Source organism: Podarcis erhardii, assembly GCF_964252035.2.
Source record: "Podarcis erhardii genome assembly, chromosome: 6".
Taxonomy (NCBI): Eukaryota; Metazoa; Chordata; class Lepidosauria; order Squamata; family Lacertidae; genus Podarcis; species Podarcis erhardii.
The window spans coordinates 39,725,746-39,743,324 of NC_138510.1; the positions used below are offsets into that span (position 1 = coordinate 39,725,746).

General features: G+C 42.5%; 1 protein-coding gene and 1 long non-coding RNA gene across 4 annotated transcripts in view; both read left to right on the forward strand.

Annotated features, from left to right (window-relative positions):
* The window catches only part of PLXNA2 (plexin A2), a 418,876-nt gene extending 413,826 nt beyond the window's left edge, over positions 1 to 5,050 (forward strand). For both annotated transcript variants that reach the window (XM_081864876.1, XM_081864877.1), the window contains exon 32: positions 675 to 5,050. In XM_081864876.1, coding sequence (XP_081721002.1) covers positions 675 to 770 — 96 coding nt within the window. In that variant the 3' untranslated portion in view covers positions 771 to 5,050. The remainder of the gene's footprint in view (positions 1 to 674) is intronic.
* Positions 5,051 to 14,518: 9,468 nt separating this feature from the next.
* The window catches only part of LOC309343486, a 71,388-nt gene continuing 68,327 nt past the window's right edge, over positions 14,519 to 17,579 (forward strand). For both annotated transcript variants that reach the window (XR_014157299.1, XR_014157300.1), the window contains exon 1: positions 14,519 to 15,001. This is a non-coding gene — a long non-coding RNA (uncharacterized lncRNA). The remainder of the gene's footprint in view (positions 15,002 to 17,579) is intronic.

Below are 17,579 nucleotides of genomic sequence, written 5' to 3' on the forward strand. Positions count from 1 at the left end.
AACCATTAAAAGCAAGGCTTTTGTCATTTAATTGCATGTATAAGCGCGTGGTACTGTGCAGCAGCCATTTGCCGATTAGGGATGAGAACCTCATTACTTTCTTGTTAAATGATACAGGAAATGTAGCATCCAGAATATGATTGTGTTTTTTGCTGGTAATGTGCACCACTGTGATAACACAAAAATGCGTATGGGCTGGTGAAGGCAGTGGCACTCTGCTTTGCAGTCACTTTACCCCTAACCTTTTTCTTGGGGGGAAATACAGCTAAAGGCTAGGATTAGGTTGGTCATCTACCCTCATGCATCTTCCAAGCTTCCTAAAAAAAGTAACAGGTGTATATATATCGTAACTACTAACAAAGCTAGACTGAAATGTCAGAACATCACTCCTGTGTATGTATCTGGTTGGCCACTGTGAAATCAAGGTGCTGGACTTCTGGTCCAGCAGAACTCCACTTTTGGTTTTATGTGTAATCCACAGAATAGAATCAACACAGTTTTCTTAGCAGAATATATATAGATACCAAAATCACCTAGATTTTCTAAAACCATTTCTTTGTTTCCATCTTTCCTTTTTTCCACCCCTCTCTCCATTTAATCTGACTCACTATTTTGGCTGTGTTTTATTATTAGTTCTGCTCTTTCTAACGTGTTGGCATTTATCTTGGTTCTAGATCATCGGGGCTCTGGAGCAGGATGAGCAGGCGCGCCGGCAGCGCTTGGCATACAAAGTAGAACAGCTTATTGGTGCCATGTCTATGGAGAGCTGAAGAAAGGAGCAGGAACTCCTGGAACAAAGAGGTGGAAGTAGTTGCCTCAAAAACTTCTGGGAACTGAGTAAAACCAGCAAGGAGGCTGCTGGGAACACACCTAAAGTACTGTGACAACCTCCACCGAGGAAGAGATGTTAGCCCAGATACGTAGCTCAAAATTCGATCATCAGATTTCAGCCAAAAGGACAGGAGAAAACCAGTAACAATGGCGCATCTAAAAAAGAAACCAGTTGCGTTTGCCAAGAAGTTGAGTTCCTCAAGTTGTACACCTAGAAAGGTTCTGGGAAGCCTAGATTCCTCCATGACTGCTGCTTTGCATGAAAGTTGTTTGATGTATATTAGGAGATAACAAAAATGCTATTTAAAGTTTTGTTTTGTTTTTTAAAGAAAAAGGAAAGAGAGAAGAAAAAAAATGAAATGTAACAAAAACCACAGTGGCCACATCAAATATCCCATTGAAAAAATTCCGCTGCATACACTGCCCCTCCCATCTCATGAGATCCCCATTGTCTGTGGCTCAGATGGATGGTTCACAAGTGGATTTTCACGCCTTTGGGAATGTTTGAAAAACTCCATTTATGCCTCTGCCTGGGAACTTACAAAAAGCCCCGCAAGCACAAATTTGCACCAAACCTTTCAAATAGTGCGGCTGGGGAAAGAAAGTCCAGCAGTCTGTATCTGCAAGAGGCACTTAGCAGAAATGTACCTGAGTGGAAAAGCCATCCAGTCCTTCAGCCCATCTGTCTTGAAATTCATCTTCAGCTGTGTATTTATAGAGTACAGATATTTTTTTAATACTCCTTATTTACCGTTGGAGGGGCATATGATTTTATGAAAGTCCTTCATTCCTCTTCTGCGTTGATACATACCTTCTCCCTGTTGAAGAGATTCCTCCCTGTCTCTGTGTATTTGACAACTGTGTTCCTAAGGAATGTCCTGTCCGTTTTGAAGCTAAGGAAATTGTGAGTGGTTTAAACTGAAACTGGTGCATTATGGGCTTCTGCAGGTGCGATTTGTGTAAAAACTAATTGGCTTTCTTAGTTGCTTGGGGTGTGGGTTGGTTAGCTTTTGGGTCGTTGTTTTCCTAGTCACTATGTGATTTCTTGCAGTAAAGGAAAAAATGTTTACAGCAAGTAATACTTGAACAACGTAGACCTAGTGAGGCAACATATTTATTGCTTTCCCACATTGGATTCGCTGGTGCTTATGCAATCAGGACAAATGGCATTTGCATTTTTTTTCCCTCACACCATATGCAAGGTCATGCAAAGGTCGAGCATAAGACTTCTATGTCTAGTGGGAAGGGAGACAAAAGGAAATGGCACACTCTACATGCCTGTTAATGGCTGTTGTCTTTGTCTTTGTCCATGTGTCCTGTCTTGGGTTAGGTTTCTTAGCTGACCCTAACAGCCCATTTCTTAGTGATCAGTTGAAGGCTGGTGTCTGTGAGTTGTTGTAGTTGTTCCTTTTTAAAAAAAGAAAACAACCAAAGCTTTCTTGTCCCTTTCGAGAGTGCCAAGTAGCAGGTGGGATGCTGTAAATATTTCTCTCTGTAATAAATATTGATATTTGTGCAGGCTGCAGCTAAGAAGGGTGACTGGGGCAAGACAATTAGGCCTAATGGAAGGCAGGATTATCGACCACACTGTTTCAGATCCCGTGACTGGAATCTGTGTCGGATTTGAGAGAAGTAGAATGGTTCCCTCAAGCAAGGTCTAGGAAGAAGCTGGTTGTGACACCAGCTTGTATGACCATTCTGACTGTGCCACCACCTCCCAAACTGTATAGCATTTTCAGCATAAGACAATTAAATATCTAGGATTTAAAACAGCTGCTCTTGATTGATTCAGTGGATACAATCGCCTGTCTGTTTATAGGCTGCCAGGGCACCAGTACTGTACTGGAAAACCTAAAGGTGTTTGGGGAAGAGTTGTCATGAAGTAACCATTTAGTAACTTTGTATAGCTGTTTGATGAAGGGAATTCTCAGAATAAGGAAAAACAAGGGAGGAATTCAACATTGTGCTAAGGTGAAAATTTGCTCTCTCCCCCCTGCGTACTGTTCTGGGACACACACACACACACACACACACACACACACTGAATCAATTTTTGGGAGGATAGTGGCAAGTATGGGGAGGAGAGGGTTAAAGCCATGTTGCACAAGTGGAAGTCATTGTGCAGTGCTTCCACTGACAGGAGGAGTCATTAGGTGAATCCCCACCCCCACCCCAAAGGCTTTTGCTCCTAACTCACTTCTATAGCACCTATATATCTCAGCTATCTCCTGGGCCTATCCTTGCCACATCAGTCCAAAGCAGGATTTAGATTTCAGAAGCACTGGAAGGTACTATTATATGCATGAAGGGGGCTCCATGCAATTAGGAGGTGGGGTGGTGCTGGTGGCCCTACCCATGACATTGTGCACCTCCCTGCCCCCACGCTGAGCATGAACATCTGAATGGGGGAGCCTATGTTTCTAGAGCTCTATGTGCACAGGCTTCCACAAGATACAGTATTCTGCATGAATGGGTTTCCAAATTGCGTGGAAGTGCACAGGCGTAGAGCTGTCTGTTTGTAGGCTACCTCTCTTGAGTTGTCCATACTCACTGGGTCAGGGAGGCTTGCAGTATCAGGGGAGGGACCACCTCAGCCCTCTTTCCTGTTTATTGAGTGGAGTCCTTTCATGAGCAGGCTCATACATTATTAAGATCCTGTTCACCATATGAGGAAGGAGCAACTTCTCTGGTAGAGCAGACACGTCTTGCCACTAAATGGCTTGGGCAGCCATGTCACTACCCCTATTTCCTATAGTGAGAGATGGAGCTGCTTCCACAGAAGGCTGAGGGTGAGTGGGTTGCACGTTAAATTCCTTACTCTGTGAGAATCCCCAGTTTTTACTTTCTAATCATTATCCTGAATGCTGCCAGCAAAAGGATAAAGGAAAGGAGCAACTTGCTGCTTTAATTATAATTCATTAAAAGCTGTGCCAAGCCCACTTTCCCCCTGATAATTCACTTTCATAAGTTTCCCTGGGCCCTATTAATAGCCTGAAAGAAATACTAATGACTGACCTTGTGCAATAAGCCAAAGCCTTTGACATTCACAGCAGCCAAAGCTTTGCAGCCAGAAAGCTCTGATTTACATTGACTTGGCAGGAACAGGGACCAGGAGCCAAATGAATGGAGGCATCTCAGAAGAAGGGCAGCTTGGTTTCCAGAGTGTTACCTCTGTACTGTCTGGCAGTGTGAGTTTGACTGCAAGAGCAGATTTGTCTCCTCTGTTCCTGAACTTAATTGTTAATGTTTAACAGCCAATTTTTGTTAAAAGAATTTCTACTTCACCCAATTACAGGTACTTCACAATTAGATCATGTTAGGTCTCCTTCAGTGCACTTTCATTTTTATTGGTTTTCACTTTTTACAGATGTTCTGTATGGGTGTACCTTCATCTTTCCAAACTGAGGCTGCAGTTTCTTGAGTATTTAGTCAAAAGTAGAGGAAGAGGTAACTCACCCAGAGGTACTATCTAGAAGGGGTGGGTAACACCAGAGTTCCTGGTTTAGGTTGTGTAGCCATCTAGTGGAAAAATGCACATCAATTGGCTTGATCCTTTTGTTGTTAGCAGATGTCAGGCATGCTGATTCAGGCACTGTCTGCAAGTGCCCCCTAACTATAAGCATTGCTTCCTACAGTTACACTTTTCCATTGTATACTGATGATCACCACACACAGTTTTTAAGGCTGGAAGGGATCTCCTGTGTGGTATCATTTCTTCTAGTATTTTCTGCCCTCTGGCTGGATGAAATTTATCTAAAGCTGAACTGGGAATACAAGTCGTTCTCGAATTTCTGCTCCACAATTAAATAAATATGGTAACCAAACGGCTACCAAACAGTCCAGTTGTGGCTGCTTCATAGCCTGATTCATGAATGGCTTAAGTATGGTGGGGTAAGATTCAAATAGTATTTTCTTTGGACAGCAGGGTTTGAGCATTTAAAAGCCGTTGCATTTGCCTTAGGTGACATTCGCTATCTGTGTCAGTGACTCCTTCCCCTGATGTTTGAGTCCCAGCCTGCTCTGTTTCAGGTGTTTTCACATCAAAGCCAGAGACGTCATTTCTGGAATTTCTGTGCCTAGCACGGCCGTTTGAATAATTCCATTTAATCTTCCATTGATGAGTGCTATCCAGAGCCATCAAAGAACCCACTGCAAGGGGTAGTGATGTGCTAATCAAATGCTTCTTTCCTTTGAAGGCCTTCATTTAAAAAAAATAAAATTCCATCTAGTTAGCATACTTGCCTGCCCCTGCTGTAGTGGGGGTTCCCCCCCCCCCTCCTAGCACTAAAATTCTGCATCCGCTTCACTTGCCAAAGCAATGGACCCTTCTGTCAGTAATAGGTTCCATGATCATTTAGAGTGTGGTAGAAGGGGTAAACAGCTAAAGTGCTACAGCTGTTCTTAGAAGAGCCTCTGGCTAAATTAACAATTTGTGTTGCAAAAATGTTTATAATTTAATTTCTTTAAAACAGGTTTAGGTCACCTTAAAAGATGGAAACCCTCTCAAAGTGATAAAAACAAGGTAAAATCAAATACAAGGTAAAATCAAATACAGTACAGTCACAGTCTGAAAATACATAATAAAGGCCAGCAGTAGTTAAAAAACAACAACAATACCCATCTGACCCCAAATTACACATGTATTGAACCAGCTACTGAACCATGAAACAGCCAAAGGAAATATCTCATGTAAAAGCCAGGTCTTTAATGTGCTCCGAAAAGCCTGTAACAATTAAGTCTTCCCAGTGGCGATGTATACCAGCAGTGCGGGGCCACTGCAGAAGAGGCTCTCTCCTAAGAAGGGTGGTTGGTGATCATAACATGTAGGCAGGCTGTTATGCATGAAGGTGGTCCTTTGGTTGACTCAGCCCCAAACTTTTTTAATGCTTTAAAAATTAAAAACAGCACTTTAAATTGGGATCAGAAATGCACAGGCAGCCAGTTCAGCTGTTGCCATGTGTCACCTGAATTGACCACCTGGCTTCCACCAGAACTTGAGTAGTTACATTTTGCAGTAGCTGAAGTTTCTGAACTCTCTGCAAATGCAATCCTACAAAAAACACAGATGCAACTAGTACACATATCTAGATGGGCTGCTGTGCCAACAGCTAGCCTAAGCTGGCAAAGAGCATACCTACCCACCTCAGCCACCTAAGCTTCCCTATTTAGTGCCTATTTAGTGTGGACTTTGCTCTTAAAAGGGAGTGCAGCCCCACCTAAGCTCAGTTGTAAATCTCCTTCCAAAATAGTCTATTTCCCTATCTGTCGTACCTCCATATTTTCTAGACTCAGTATCATTGTCATGGGCTGACATCATAAAGTAGGACTTTTTATCAAAGTGTCCTCCCATTCCTTGCTGTTAACAATATTTTGGATCACAAGAATGCCTGCCAGGGCAGCTCATTTCTGCCCTCTGCCAAAGTGGTAGAAGGGCTCCCAGACCCCTTTAGCAGCAGATACTTTGCTAGAATGGTCCCACTTACTCATTTGAGTTTACTTCAGTTTAAGTGAAATCATTTGTCATCATAGTCTAGATGAACTGCCCCAAAATTTCATCAGCCCAACAAAGGGGCCAAAGTTTTGATATATCATTTGTGCATCTCAGTGCAATGTCTCTTCTCTTAAACTTTTCCTCCCATCCAAACACAAGAGCTGCTGGTACTGTGCTTCAGTTCTTCTCCAAGTAGCCCTGTTTGTTCACCTAAGCTGTGTAGTGTGTGGATGAATGGAACTCATCTGCAACCATTCCAGTTAGAGGTAGACAACGTCCTAGGATGCCTCCAGTGTGCAAATGTTGCAATAATGGAAAGGCATAGTGGCATGTGTTTTGTTGCTCTTGCTTGCCATGCTCTACACCTGGATGAAGGATTGAGAACATCCCCAGAAGGCTCCAGTTTGAGAGAACTCTTATTTCAACTTGCGTAAGAATGAGAGCAGTTCCCATTAGCATCGCCAGGTGCTGTGACTTCCCCTTCAGCCCTCCTTTTAGGCTCCAGTATTATCTACAGTCACCTGTCAATGGGAGTCAGTTCAACAGGCAAAATGAAACAAAAATAGCCTGACCTGATTAAGCTTTGGGGGAGGAAAGAGAGGCCGAGTGGAGACTCAACCCTGGTAAAAAAGGACACAGCAGCAGGAGCAGTTGGAGAAGAATAAATACCCAACATGAAAGAGCCATTTAAACTCCAGCAGAGCTAGAGTTTATCAGATTTCAGCATTCCATTTGTACTATAAACCACAAGCCAGTAACAATACACAGAGATGCTAACTGTATATGTTTACTTGCTAGTCAACAGTCTGATCTTCTAAATAATAAATGTGTTTCCAGAGATAACTTCTCTCTCTTCCCCCAGTTAGTTCTGGTTCCCATTAACTGTTACCCATCTGTCCAAGATCCCATCCAGTGAGCACAGCAGTGGGAGCTAAGTGAAAAATATTCAAGAGACATGCATCATTTTTCAAGATACTAACTGAATTTTCCAAAACTATCAACAATAAACAGATCTCCCTCATTTTGTATCTGTGTGTGATGACTACCAATCAACCTCATACCTTGCCAGTGTAATGCAGATAAGGCACCTTACCTTTGTAGACAGGGATATGTATCAAGGGATGTTAATTTGAGTTCGATGCATTAGCCTACTCTTAGAGGAGTTTCTGAAAGAAATCATAGCCCATAAACCAATGTGCTGAGGAAAGGCCACAATCTAAATGCAGGTCATTCAGTTTTAGAAGATTTTTTTTTAAAAAAAAATGTTTTAAAATTGAAACACCTTTTGAATGTATTTCCTTTTGAAAGACTTCATCGGAATTTAAAAAATGGTTCTGTGGAATTCCAGTAAAATATGTCTCTGAAGGATTTTGTAGTGTCTTGAAATATTCTTGAGATCTTCTGTGACTTTCCTCCCCCCCCCTCCAAATGTACATCTTCACTTAGTATATATAACTAGCAGTGTCTCACAATACTAGGAAATGAGAAGAAGCATGAGTCAGCCGTTCTTTTCTTTTTGGACTTCTTATGTCACTTGCAAATGGGGACCTTTTCCCTCAGTTCTCTCAGAATGAGAAGAATGAGCTGGGAATCAGGTATCTCACCAGAAGTGATTGCAATTTTTCTCTTGATACATTACATCAGAAGTGCAAAAAAGAAAGTGCACTCATTCTTCCTCCTAAAGCATGGGTAGGCAAACTAAGGCCCAGGGGCTGGATCCGGCCCAATTGCCTTCTAAATCCGGCCCACAGATGGTCTGGGAATCAACGTGTTTTTACATGAGTAGAATGTGTTGTTTTATTTAAAATGCATCTCTGAGTTATGTGTGGGGCCTGCCTGGTGTTTTTACATGAGTAGAATGTGTGTTTTTATTTAAAATGCATCTCTGGGTTATTTATGGGGCATAGGAATACATTCATTCCCCCCCACCAAAAAATATAGTCTGGCCCCCCACAAGGTCTGATGGACAGTGGACCGGCCCCCTGCTGAAAAAAGTTTTCTGACCCCTGTCCTAAAGCCATCCTGGGAACCAAAAGCAGTGTTTCCAGACAAATTGAGGATACAAATGAACTCCAGAACCCTGTGTAATCATTTATGCATCCGTAAGCTAGGGATGGTGAACAAGTGACCCCCTAGCAATTGTTTAACTTCAGCCACAGCCAGCATGGCTGATGTTCAGAGATGACGGAAGAGGTAGTTCAACAACCTCTGGAGGGCCACAGCTTCCACAGCCCTGCTGTAAACAATTTTCAGATCTGGTGACCATCTTGAAAGGATTTCATAAGGAATCAATGTAGAGAGCTCCTCCCATAACATTTCAAGGCTCTGTGGTACATCTGTATCCTTACCTCAGATGCAGGCAGGGAGAGAATCTGCTTAGATGCTGTGTTCAGCTCCTATTAGCAACAAACACAGCATCAGGAAAATTTGAAGAACATAACGCAATTCATCTCATCTAGTCATTTGAGACTGCCATTGTTTTTCAACATATGGAATCAATCAGGTCACGTAACTGAAACACAGTTTGTTTTCAATGTGGTTAATGCTTAGGTGTCTGTGTTTGTCTATTGTTTTTGACCAGAATTTCTCTTTTATGTTGTCTGTGTTTTGCCTTCTTGTCTGTGTATTTCCCCCCTTCACAGATGAAACCTGATGAGGGTCTGAGTCTGAAAAATACATTTATACCAATAAACAAGCAGAAGTGTGGACACTTTAAACCTTCCATATCTTTTGTTTTGTCTTGTTACAAGGCATGTGGTGCTTCAGAGAAGTCAGTAACATTTTTAAACCAACTTTTCATATGGTTGTTTTTTTAAAACCATGTTGTTGGCCAAAAATGGACGCTTTTTTAATAGGATACTATAAAATTGGGGAGGGGGAGATACCAAAATACACTTGACAACTTGTTCATAAGTAAAAAGGGAACTTTGGTACCTGACAGTTTTAATTCTCCAAAATTTAGTACCATTTCTGAAAAGTAAAAATAGTTGGCATTTCAAAATTTGCTGTCAACATTCTGCTTAGATAATGTCCCAGTGATCTTGGAACAAGATATTGGAAGGTTTACAGGGACCGTACTTTGCACAAACAGTTTCTGAAATGGTGCTTTTGTTTTGAAATGTTCAAAACACTTTCTAGATTTATTGTGAGCATGATATAGGTCTTGTCCATAAGCTTTCATTGTGCCTGACAGCAGGATGGGGGTTATTTACAACCAAGTATGTTCAGACAGCACTGGCGGCTGAATCCACTGAGCGGCTCCTACCAAGCCTTGTTAAAATGGATGGGGGCCCTGACGATGCCATGCTCGGTGGATTCCTTTCCAGTGTTGTGCTACAAGGAATCTATATTCTCATTTGATGTTTCGTTCTGTAACTGCACTAATATCAAAAATAATAATAGAGAGGACCCAAATCTTGTGGAATTAATCTGGTGGGATTTCTAATAATGATCCAGTTGAGTACTGTAAGGAAGATTTGAGGTGGCATGAGAAAGGGCTTCTATTTAATTTGTCCCATTCCTGGAACTGAATTGCTGCAGCAGTCTGGTAAGGCTTTTGGACTGCATAGCCTACATGTACCCACTCTACACTACCCTAAACATTTTCTCATCCTCTTCCTCCTCCTTTATACTTGACACACTGGAGTTCTGTATTATTATTTTTTTTAAGATGGTTGTCTGGTTTTTGTTGTTTTTACAAGTGTTGTGGGGGGGAATGTAAGAAAGCTGAAGTATTTAAAAAAATGTTCCAAGGGGAAAAAAGGTTTTTGTTATTCTAATATATTATTGTGTACCTATTGTAAATATGAAACACTCCTATTTTGCAATCCAAGGACTCACTTTGTACTGTTGTTATATATAAATAAAGTTTACTGGATAAAAATATCTGTATCTTGTTCCTGAGCGAGCTTGGCTTGGGATAGGTAGGATTTACTACTGCTTGCACTTGCTAAACCAGTGAGGGATATTTACTTGCTGTGTTGCACCAGTAATAAATCAGTAACGGGAGATGCGAAACGAAATATTTAATCTCCAATTTATTTTTGCAACATGCCAAGCACTTAAAACTCAAGAGGCTGAAGAAGAAGAAGAAGGTTAAACACTGCCATCTAGCTACATGTACTGATTTTTTTTCCTTAACAAAGAAACATTTTCCCCAGCAATAACTCTTTTCTAAAAAAAAAGTCATACTATTGAGAAATACTTGTGACTGTCAAATAATTAAGAGTGAGGAAATACTTGTTTAGGTTGTGGAATGATAATGGGGGAGATTTTGTTTTCTGTGCTGACTCTCCATTTAGGGTATGGGAATATTCATTTGTACCTGGCCTGCGGTATGATCCTGAGGACATTTCCACAATATCTCTCCTCCTATAGCCAAAGAATATGCACCTTCACATTTAGCCTTTTATAGCAAGAGACTTGTGTTTTAATTCACAGCCTGATCAGATTCCCAATTCTCTAAGGCATATATACGCATCCTTCTCTAAATGAGGAGCTGCATTCACAAATGGGTGTTGCATAGAAGGTTTATAGGCCTATGTAGGTGCAGAGCAGGTCAGAAAATCAGCAATAACCTGAACAGCTGGATAACATCACCAGTTATCTGGTGCAACATGTGAGCATCTGCAAGTATGCTCATATGATGCTGGGTGGTGTTGCTAGTGTGTTTGGTGATTTTCTTGGAAGCTATCCCCATCCCCCTTACCAGTTCATCCAGAGAAATCTGATCCTGCATATAACTTGGCATCATGCATAATTGTCAAAGGCATAGTCTTCAAGACAAGACCTTGAATGAACTGCTTGATTAAGCTGAGTACTTTAGATCAGGTTTCCAGGAAATTTAGTATTCATTTGACTATTTGTTGACTATTCCGTCAATCCTGTGCTTGTTCTAAACATTCTATGGGACTTCGAATTAGCATGCAAAATCCTCTTCATGTTGAAACAGTGAGTAATGCTACCTCAGTAACATAATACTTCTCTCCATGTGATACCAGTGCCTCTCATGGAGAGTACCCACAACCAAGCTCTCCAAGTCTACACAATAAGTCAGGATTGTACAGAGAGTGGTGTTACATGATGCATGTTATGGAAAAGACACCAAGCAGAGGCTGTTTCAAGTGACCTCTGAACAATAGTCATAACATGTACACAGATCCTTTAATTATAAATTCTGGCGTGTAAGATCGCCACCAAGACAGTTGTGAGCTGCCATTCTTCACTGAGCTGTTTCCCCCTGCTCACATTGTGTATTAGATTCCATATATTTACTTTCTCTAAATTATTAAGCAGGAAGCAGTAATCAGAAGGAACTATTGATGGATGCTGGGGAGAGATTTTTTGTTTTCGTTTCTAGAAAACTGATAGCATATCCATGTGTCTTGCCTGTTTTCTGTTGTACTCTGCTGCAATAGCCCTTTATTTGGACACCAGAGAAATCAAGCTTGTGTCCACCAACAGCATAAAGTAATCTTAGATGAAGCTAGCAAACACAGTCAAATTACAACAAAAAGAAGGGTACCACACTGAGCAATGATGCGTCTTACCACAAAGTATGCCACAATTTTTAATGCTGTAAAAAACTTGTCACATGGATGCTTTAGTAGAAGTTGGACTACATGACCCTAGGGGTCCCTTCTAACTGTACAATTCTATCATTCTATTGTTTTCCTCTCCCCACTTAACAAATACTGTGGCCCATTAGATATTATAACATGCTTTCATTGTTTTATCTCAGGGTTCTAGCATAAAGGCCCACCACCATGTGGCTAATCTCAAAGTCCCTTAGGACTTTCAGAAGCACTTAGGGATGGTAAAGTGTAAAAACACACACGTATGGGCACATAAAGCTTTGTGTTAATTCACAGGAAATAACTGATTTCTCATTCATTTTGTCGTTGATCTACCAAGCAAGAAATGCTGACTACAGCCCTGCTCTTGAATCACAGAGGACCCGGTACTCACCATGAAGTTGTTACTGTAAGTGTCACACTTTTTAACAACCAAAAAAAGAGGGGCTGGTACTCTGTACCCTTGAGTACCCCATGGGGAAAAAGCTGTGTGTGTGTGTGTGTGTGCATGCGTACACACACAAAAAAAATTTCTCATGAAAATTGAAAGGGTGGAGGGAGGAACTGTCAACCATAAGAGTTCGGGGGTGCCTTGAAAATAAGGTGGCCAAGTGCAAAAAAGGAGAGGGTTCCTGCACCTGTAATAGTTGTTTGGAAAAGGTAATTGCAGCAGGTGTTGCTTATTAATGATGCAAGCTACACCTGCTGAAAGTCCCTTCAACTCAGCTATTCTAGGTATAGGAGCCTCCTCCCCCCTCTTGTATCTGGCCACACTTTTGAAAATACAATTGGAACTGAGCTGGTACAGCAACATTATTCTGCTCCCCTGTGAAAGAGGTGCCTGGTCCAAATCCTGTAGTGACAATTCAGTTAGATTTCCCCAGGGGAAAGTTTTATAACTTTTAAAGACAGTGAACAAATACTTATATCAGGAAACTTCCTGTGGTTGCTGAAACCCCTTTCAAAAAAACCCCTGGCTTCCAGTGTGGATATTTAACTGTACAATCTCAGGCATGCCTGTTCAGAAGAAAGTCCTACTTACTCAACGGGAATTGCTGCCAGGTGAATGTGCATGGGGTTGCAACGCCTAACGTAAAGACTCAGATTAAAGGTGAGCAAACATTCATCTCAGTCTAGTCCTTGTGAGCTATTTTTGTGGTGGTGTGAACTGGTATATATTCCCATGATGTCGCAAAACAGGTTCATTCCTGAGTTGCAGGTTTCAAATCTGTGTCACTGGAAACAAGTGGAAGGGAGGGCTCAGCCTATCCGTTTTCATATTATTAAATGGACAGAAGGAGCTAGGGAGTTCTGCTTCAGAAAAGCAATCTCAACCAGGAACTGAGAACCTATGCACAGTGTATGGTATTCCTGTTTTCCTAAGATCCTGGGAGGTAAGCTGTTCTCTCAGCTGCAAGGATAAAGCATAATCTTTCAAAAATGCATTACCAACTTTGTACCATAAGAGAGAGCTCCAGGGGAATCTTTCATTTGCTGACTAGTCTGGCTTGATTTAGCAAAGCTGCATGTGAACCTTGTTTACATATGAAGGCATGAGTTCTGAGCACGTTCTCCCCCCAGAAACTATTGTTCCTTGAGGTAGAAAGAATGCACTGCCTTTCCCAGCTTGTCCTTTGAGCCGGCACTGGGAGCTGCTTCTGAGTGGCAGGAATCAATGAGCGACTTTCCCAGCAGCTGTCTGTCAACTTTAATGACCAATCTGGTTGCAATTACAGCAATGAACTTTCTCTAACAGCCCCAAATTACTCTGGGTGATGAGAAGAGACAGAGAAATGGAGACCCTTTGGGGAGGGCAGAAAGGAAATATGCTAATCCAGGACAAAGGTGGAAGGGGGGGGAGTTGTTCACTCATCTCAAAATGAAGCTCAGATTTTTAAATATATTTTGAGAGACTCTGCCAATAAAAGCTCCTCATCAAGTTCCAGTGTGGCGAACAGCAGAGAGTTAATGGATCAGAACATTGCTTTATTAGGGGATACTGTCCAATTTTCAGAATGTAGAAATGACTTCATTTAGAAAATAAACTTACAGCCTCACAGCAGTCCAGCATAGTGATGGGTAAATTCTCCCAGACTGATTTGGATTGGAAGCAGTGATTTACAATTGAAAGTGCACTAAAAAGTTTTCTTTCTTTCTTTTGCTACAATTTGTAATTGTTAAACTCTTCCATACCCACCTACCCCGGCCTACTGCAGTGGCAACTGCCCCCTTCTGCCAGTGTAACAAGGAGAAGGGCTACTGGGTGCCCAGAACCTCCAGCATTGTTGCAATGTGTTTGGGGGGACAGTGGTGAAGTGATGAATTCTAAAGCAATCTTTAGCCACAGCCTTTTTAACACTCAACAAAACTACATGTTTTTTGACTAATGGATTCACCATGTCTTAAAAACACCAAGCTAGCCTTTTCCTCACTCCTCTTTCTTAGCAGTCAGCCTGAAGAAGCACTCCGATGGATTTTGGAATTTTTAAAAATGAAAATTGTAGCTTAACCCCTATCTATGTATGCTACTGCAGTTTACCTCTTCTTTAGCTTAGCTTATTTGGTGTGATTCTCTCTGAGAAAAACTTGTTGATTTGACATGCAGGTGACTGGCAAATAGCATTGTTGCTGCTATGAAATAAGTGGCAGTGTGTCAGCCCTTGCACATCCCTGCTCCAACACACCGCCACTGGAGGATGAGAGGGGATCTACCTGCTGTAACAGAAGGGTGGGAGACCTGATATTCCTTTCCTTCCATAACTGCTAGACTGGGTAGGTCAGTCTGTACCAACTTGCCACCACACCCATTGTGCTTCCTCTAACCCTGGATGGGAGTGCTTCCCAAAGATCCGAGACAGTATCCACCCTCCCTTCCCCACATGTGGGCGGGGTTTGCGGCACTGAGCGGGGCTCACCTGGGCAGGTGCCACCCACCTGCTTGAGCCGGCCTTTGACCTGCCCTCAGCCAGGGAGGACAATGGACGGCCGGCCAGGGGTGGGCCCAAGGCGAAAAGAAAAGAGGCTGTCTCAGTTGCCCAAGCCTTTTTTGCTGTTCTTCCTTCCAAGATCAGGATCATCAGGAGCGTGTCCAGGCAGCCGGACTGAGGTAAGTAACTGGCCTCTTTGAGTTTTGCCTGGATGGGGGGGGGGCTTGTCCCCTCTCCCAGGCTAGGCTGCATTTTTGCGGCCTTCTTTCTTTCACTAGGCCGCATTTTTGTGGCCTTTTCAGCTTTTGCCGGCTAGGCTGCAGCTAGGCCGCAGGGGTGGCCTGCTTGTTTTTGCAGCGGGGGGCATGGCTCCCCTGCCTCTGCCAGCCCGAGTGGGTGGCACAGCCCCTGACTAGGCCGCAAGGGTGGCCTGCTGGGCCCCTGGCTAGGTCGCAGGGCAGCCTGCTTGTTTTTGCGACGGCGGATACAAGGGGAATACAAGGGGAAATACAAGGGGAATCAAGATGGCATCCAGTGTAATGTGTCCCTCCCCAGAGATCAAAGTAGCTTGCTTTTCTCTGTCGAGCGCCACTCATACATATGTACCATCAAACAATTGCCTAAGTATATGAGAGACTGGAATAAGTGTATTAAGAATTTAAAAACAAAACAGGAGAACAAAGGTTAAAACAGAATGGTACATGAAAAAGAAACACGTTTCATTTTAAGTTCATACTGAATACAGTGGTGCCCTGCAAGATGAATGCCTCGCAAGACGAAAAACTCGCTAGACGAAAGAGTTTTCCATCTTTTGAGGTGCTTCGCAAGACGAATTTCCCTATGGGCTTGCTTCGCAAGACGAAACGTCTTGCGAGTTCTTGCGAGTTCTTTCCCTTTCCCCCCCTTTTTCTAAGCCGCTAAGCCGCTAATAGCCGCTAAACCGCTAATAGCGCTAAGCCGCTAATAGCCATGCTTCGCAAGACGAAAAAACCGCAAGACGAAGAGACTCGTGGAACGGATTAATTTTGTCTTGCGAGGCACCACTGTATTCTGTTACAGCTTCTTACAAACAGGCTTCTGGTCTCCTTACAAGGAGCCGTGTTGACAGTCATTTAAGGGACAAAGGACTGTGTGGAAACAGTCAATTTTTAAGAGTGTGTTGACCCAGATGGATCTTGACTGACAGCTGGCATTGTCCTGCCAATCACAAGGCAGTCAGTAGCCAGGAGAATGCTCAGTGTAGAAAAGTGGCAATAGGCTGGAGATGGGCTACAAACAGAGGCAGATTTAGGGGAGCATGATTGGTTTGGTTGTACTGGGTGTCAAGTCTCAGGGGGTACCACAGAGAATGTCACAACTATGATTTAGAATGGAGCACAAGAAGTTGGGGGGAGGTGAATTTTGGAATCACACAAGGTGTTGCTGAAATTTGAGACCCCAAGGTCTGCCACTGCTCTGAAGGCACAAAATAGCAGTCTTTCCTGAGCTCTTGGTGGTTTCTCCTCCATTGATAGAGAATTAATGACTGGGGAGACTGAGCAATCTTAAATGGGTTGGGGAGAGCAGAACTGCACCACACCTGCTAGAGTCATTGAAGCAAGCTGCACAACTGAGCAGTTCATAAGGTGGAGAGCTTAAAATCCAAAGTGGAGAAAATTCAGGAGCCACAAAATTGAACACAAGCATTATTAGTCATAAAGGTTCATTCAAATGATGTGAAGAAGGAACCTAGGTGAATTAGCACCTTGTACTGTATGAAGAAGTAACATGATTCACATTAAGCATGTCTGGAAGGTTTGTCAATCTCTAATTTGCAACCATACCATGTTTTCAGGAACCAGAAGCCTTTGCATTTAAACACCAGTGTTTTTGGCAATTTCTGGGCTCTGTTATTGCCAAGGGGAACAATCGTACAGAGAATGCTCATGTGATACTTAATGTATCTTTTAGTCTTCCATTCATTACTTCTGAATGTTGTTAATGGTGAACTGTGGAAAGCTTAATATATATTTTTATCAAGGTAGTCTTTTCATTCTTCTTATGAACATATACCGTTCTTAGTACCTCTTTAGTGTGGTCGTTCCAATGACATTTCAGATGCGGAACAAAAAGTCATCTGGTGATGACAAATTAATTTTCTGAGAACTTTCTCAGATTTTACATTCATGCAGGATGCTTTTGGTCTGCCTCCACAAACACCACAGCAGGTGTGTACAATATATTGTTACACAAGGGGTATACTCTGTGCTGCTCGCTGTACCATGGCCAAAACAAATCAGGATATGAAGTGTCTTTCTCAACAAGCCAAATAAGTGATGAGAAGGGAACAGAACAGAAGCTCCTGCAATTCAGTGCTCTGGAGAAACTAAGATACGGCTGTGAGTTTCAGGGGCATCTCAGTAGTGCAGGCAATCAGATACCAGAAGATGAAGAATTCCTTCTCCAAATCCTTCCTCAGGGAGGCCATTGTCTCTTTTGGCCTTGTGGGTTACAAAAGAAATTTTAATGGGAATAAGGAGGATTCTGTGGTGGCAGGGTCATTTGTATTCCATGCCACCTTGGCCGGATATAACTATACTTAATTAAAATTACATTTTGTCTAGTGTGCACTTCACAGGGCTTTATGTGCACTGACAAGGTCAAATGATGCTTAGGAAAGTTAATATAAAATGCAGATAGTGTGCTCTTCTCAAAGCCCTCACCCTATCAACCTCTCCTGTCGAACATGGCGAGCCCAGGACCTGCATCCAGAAGAGC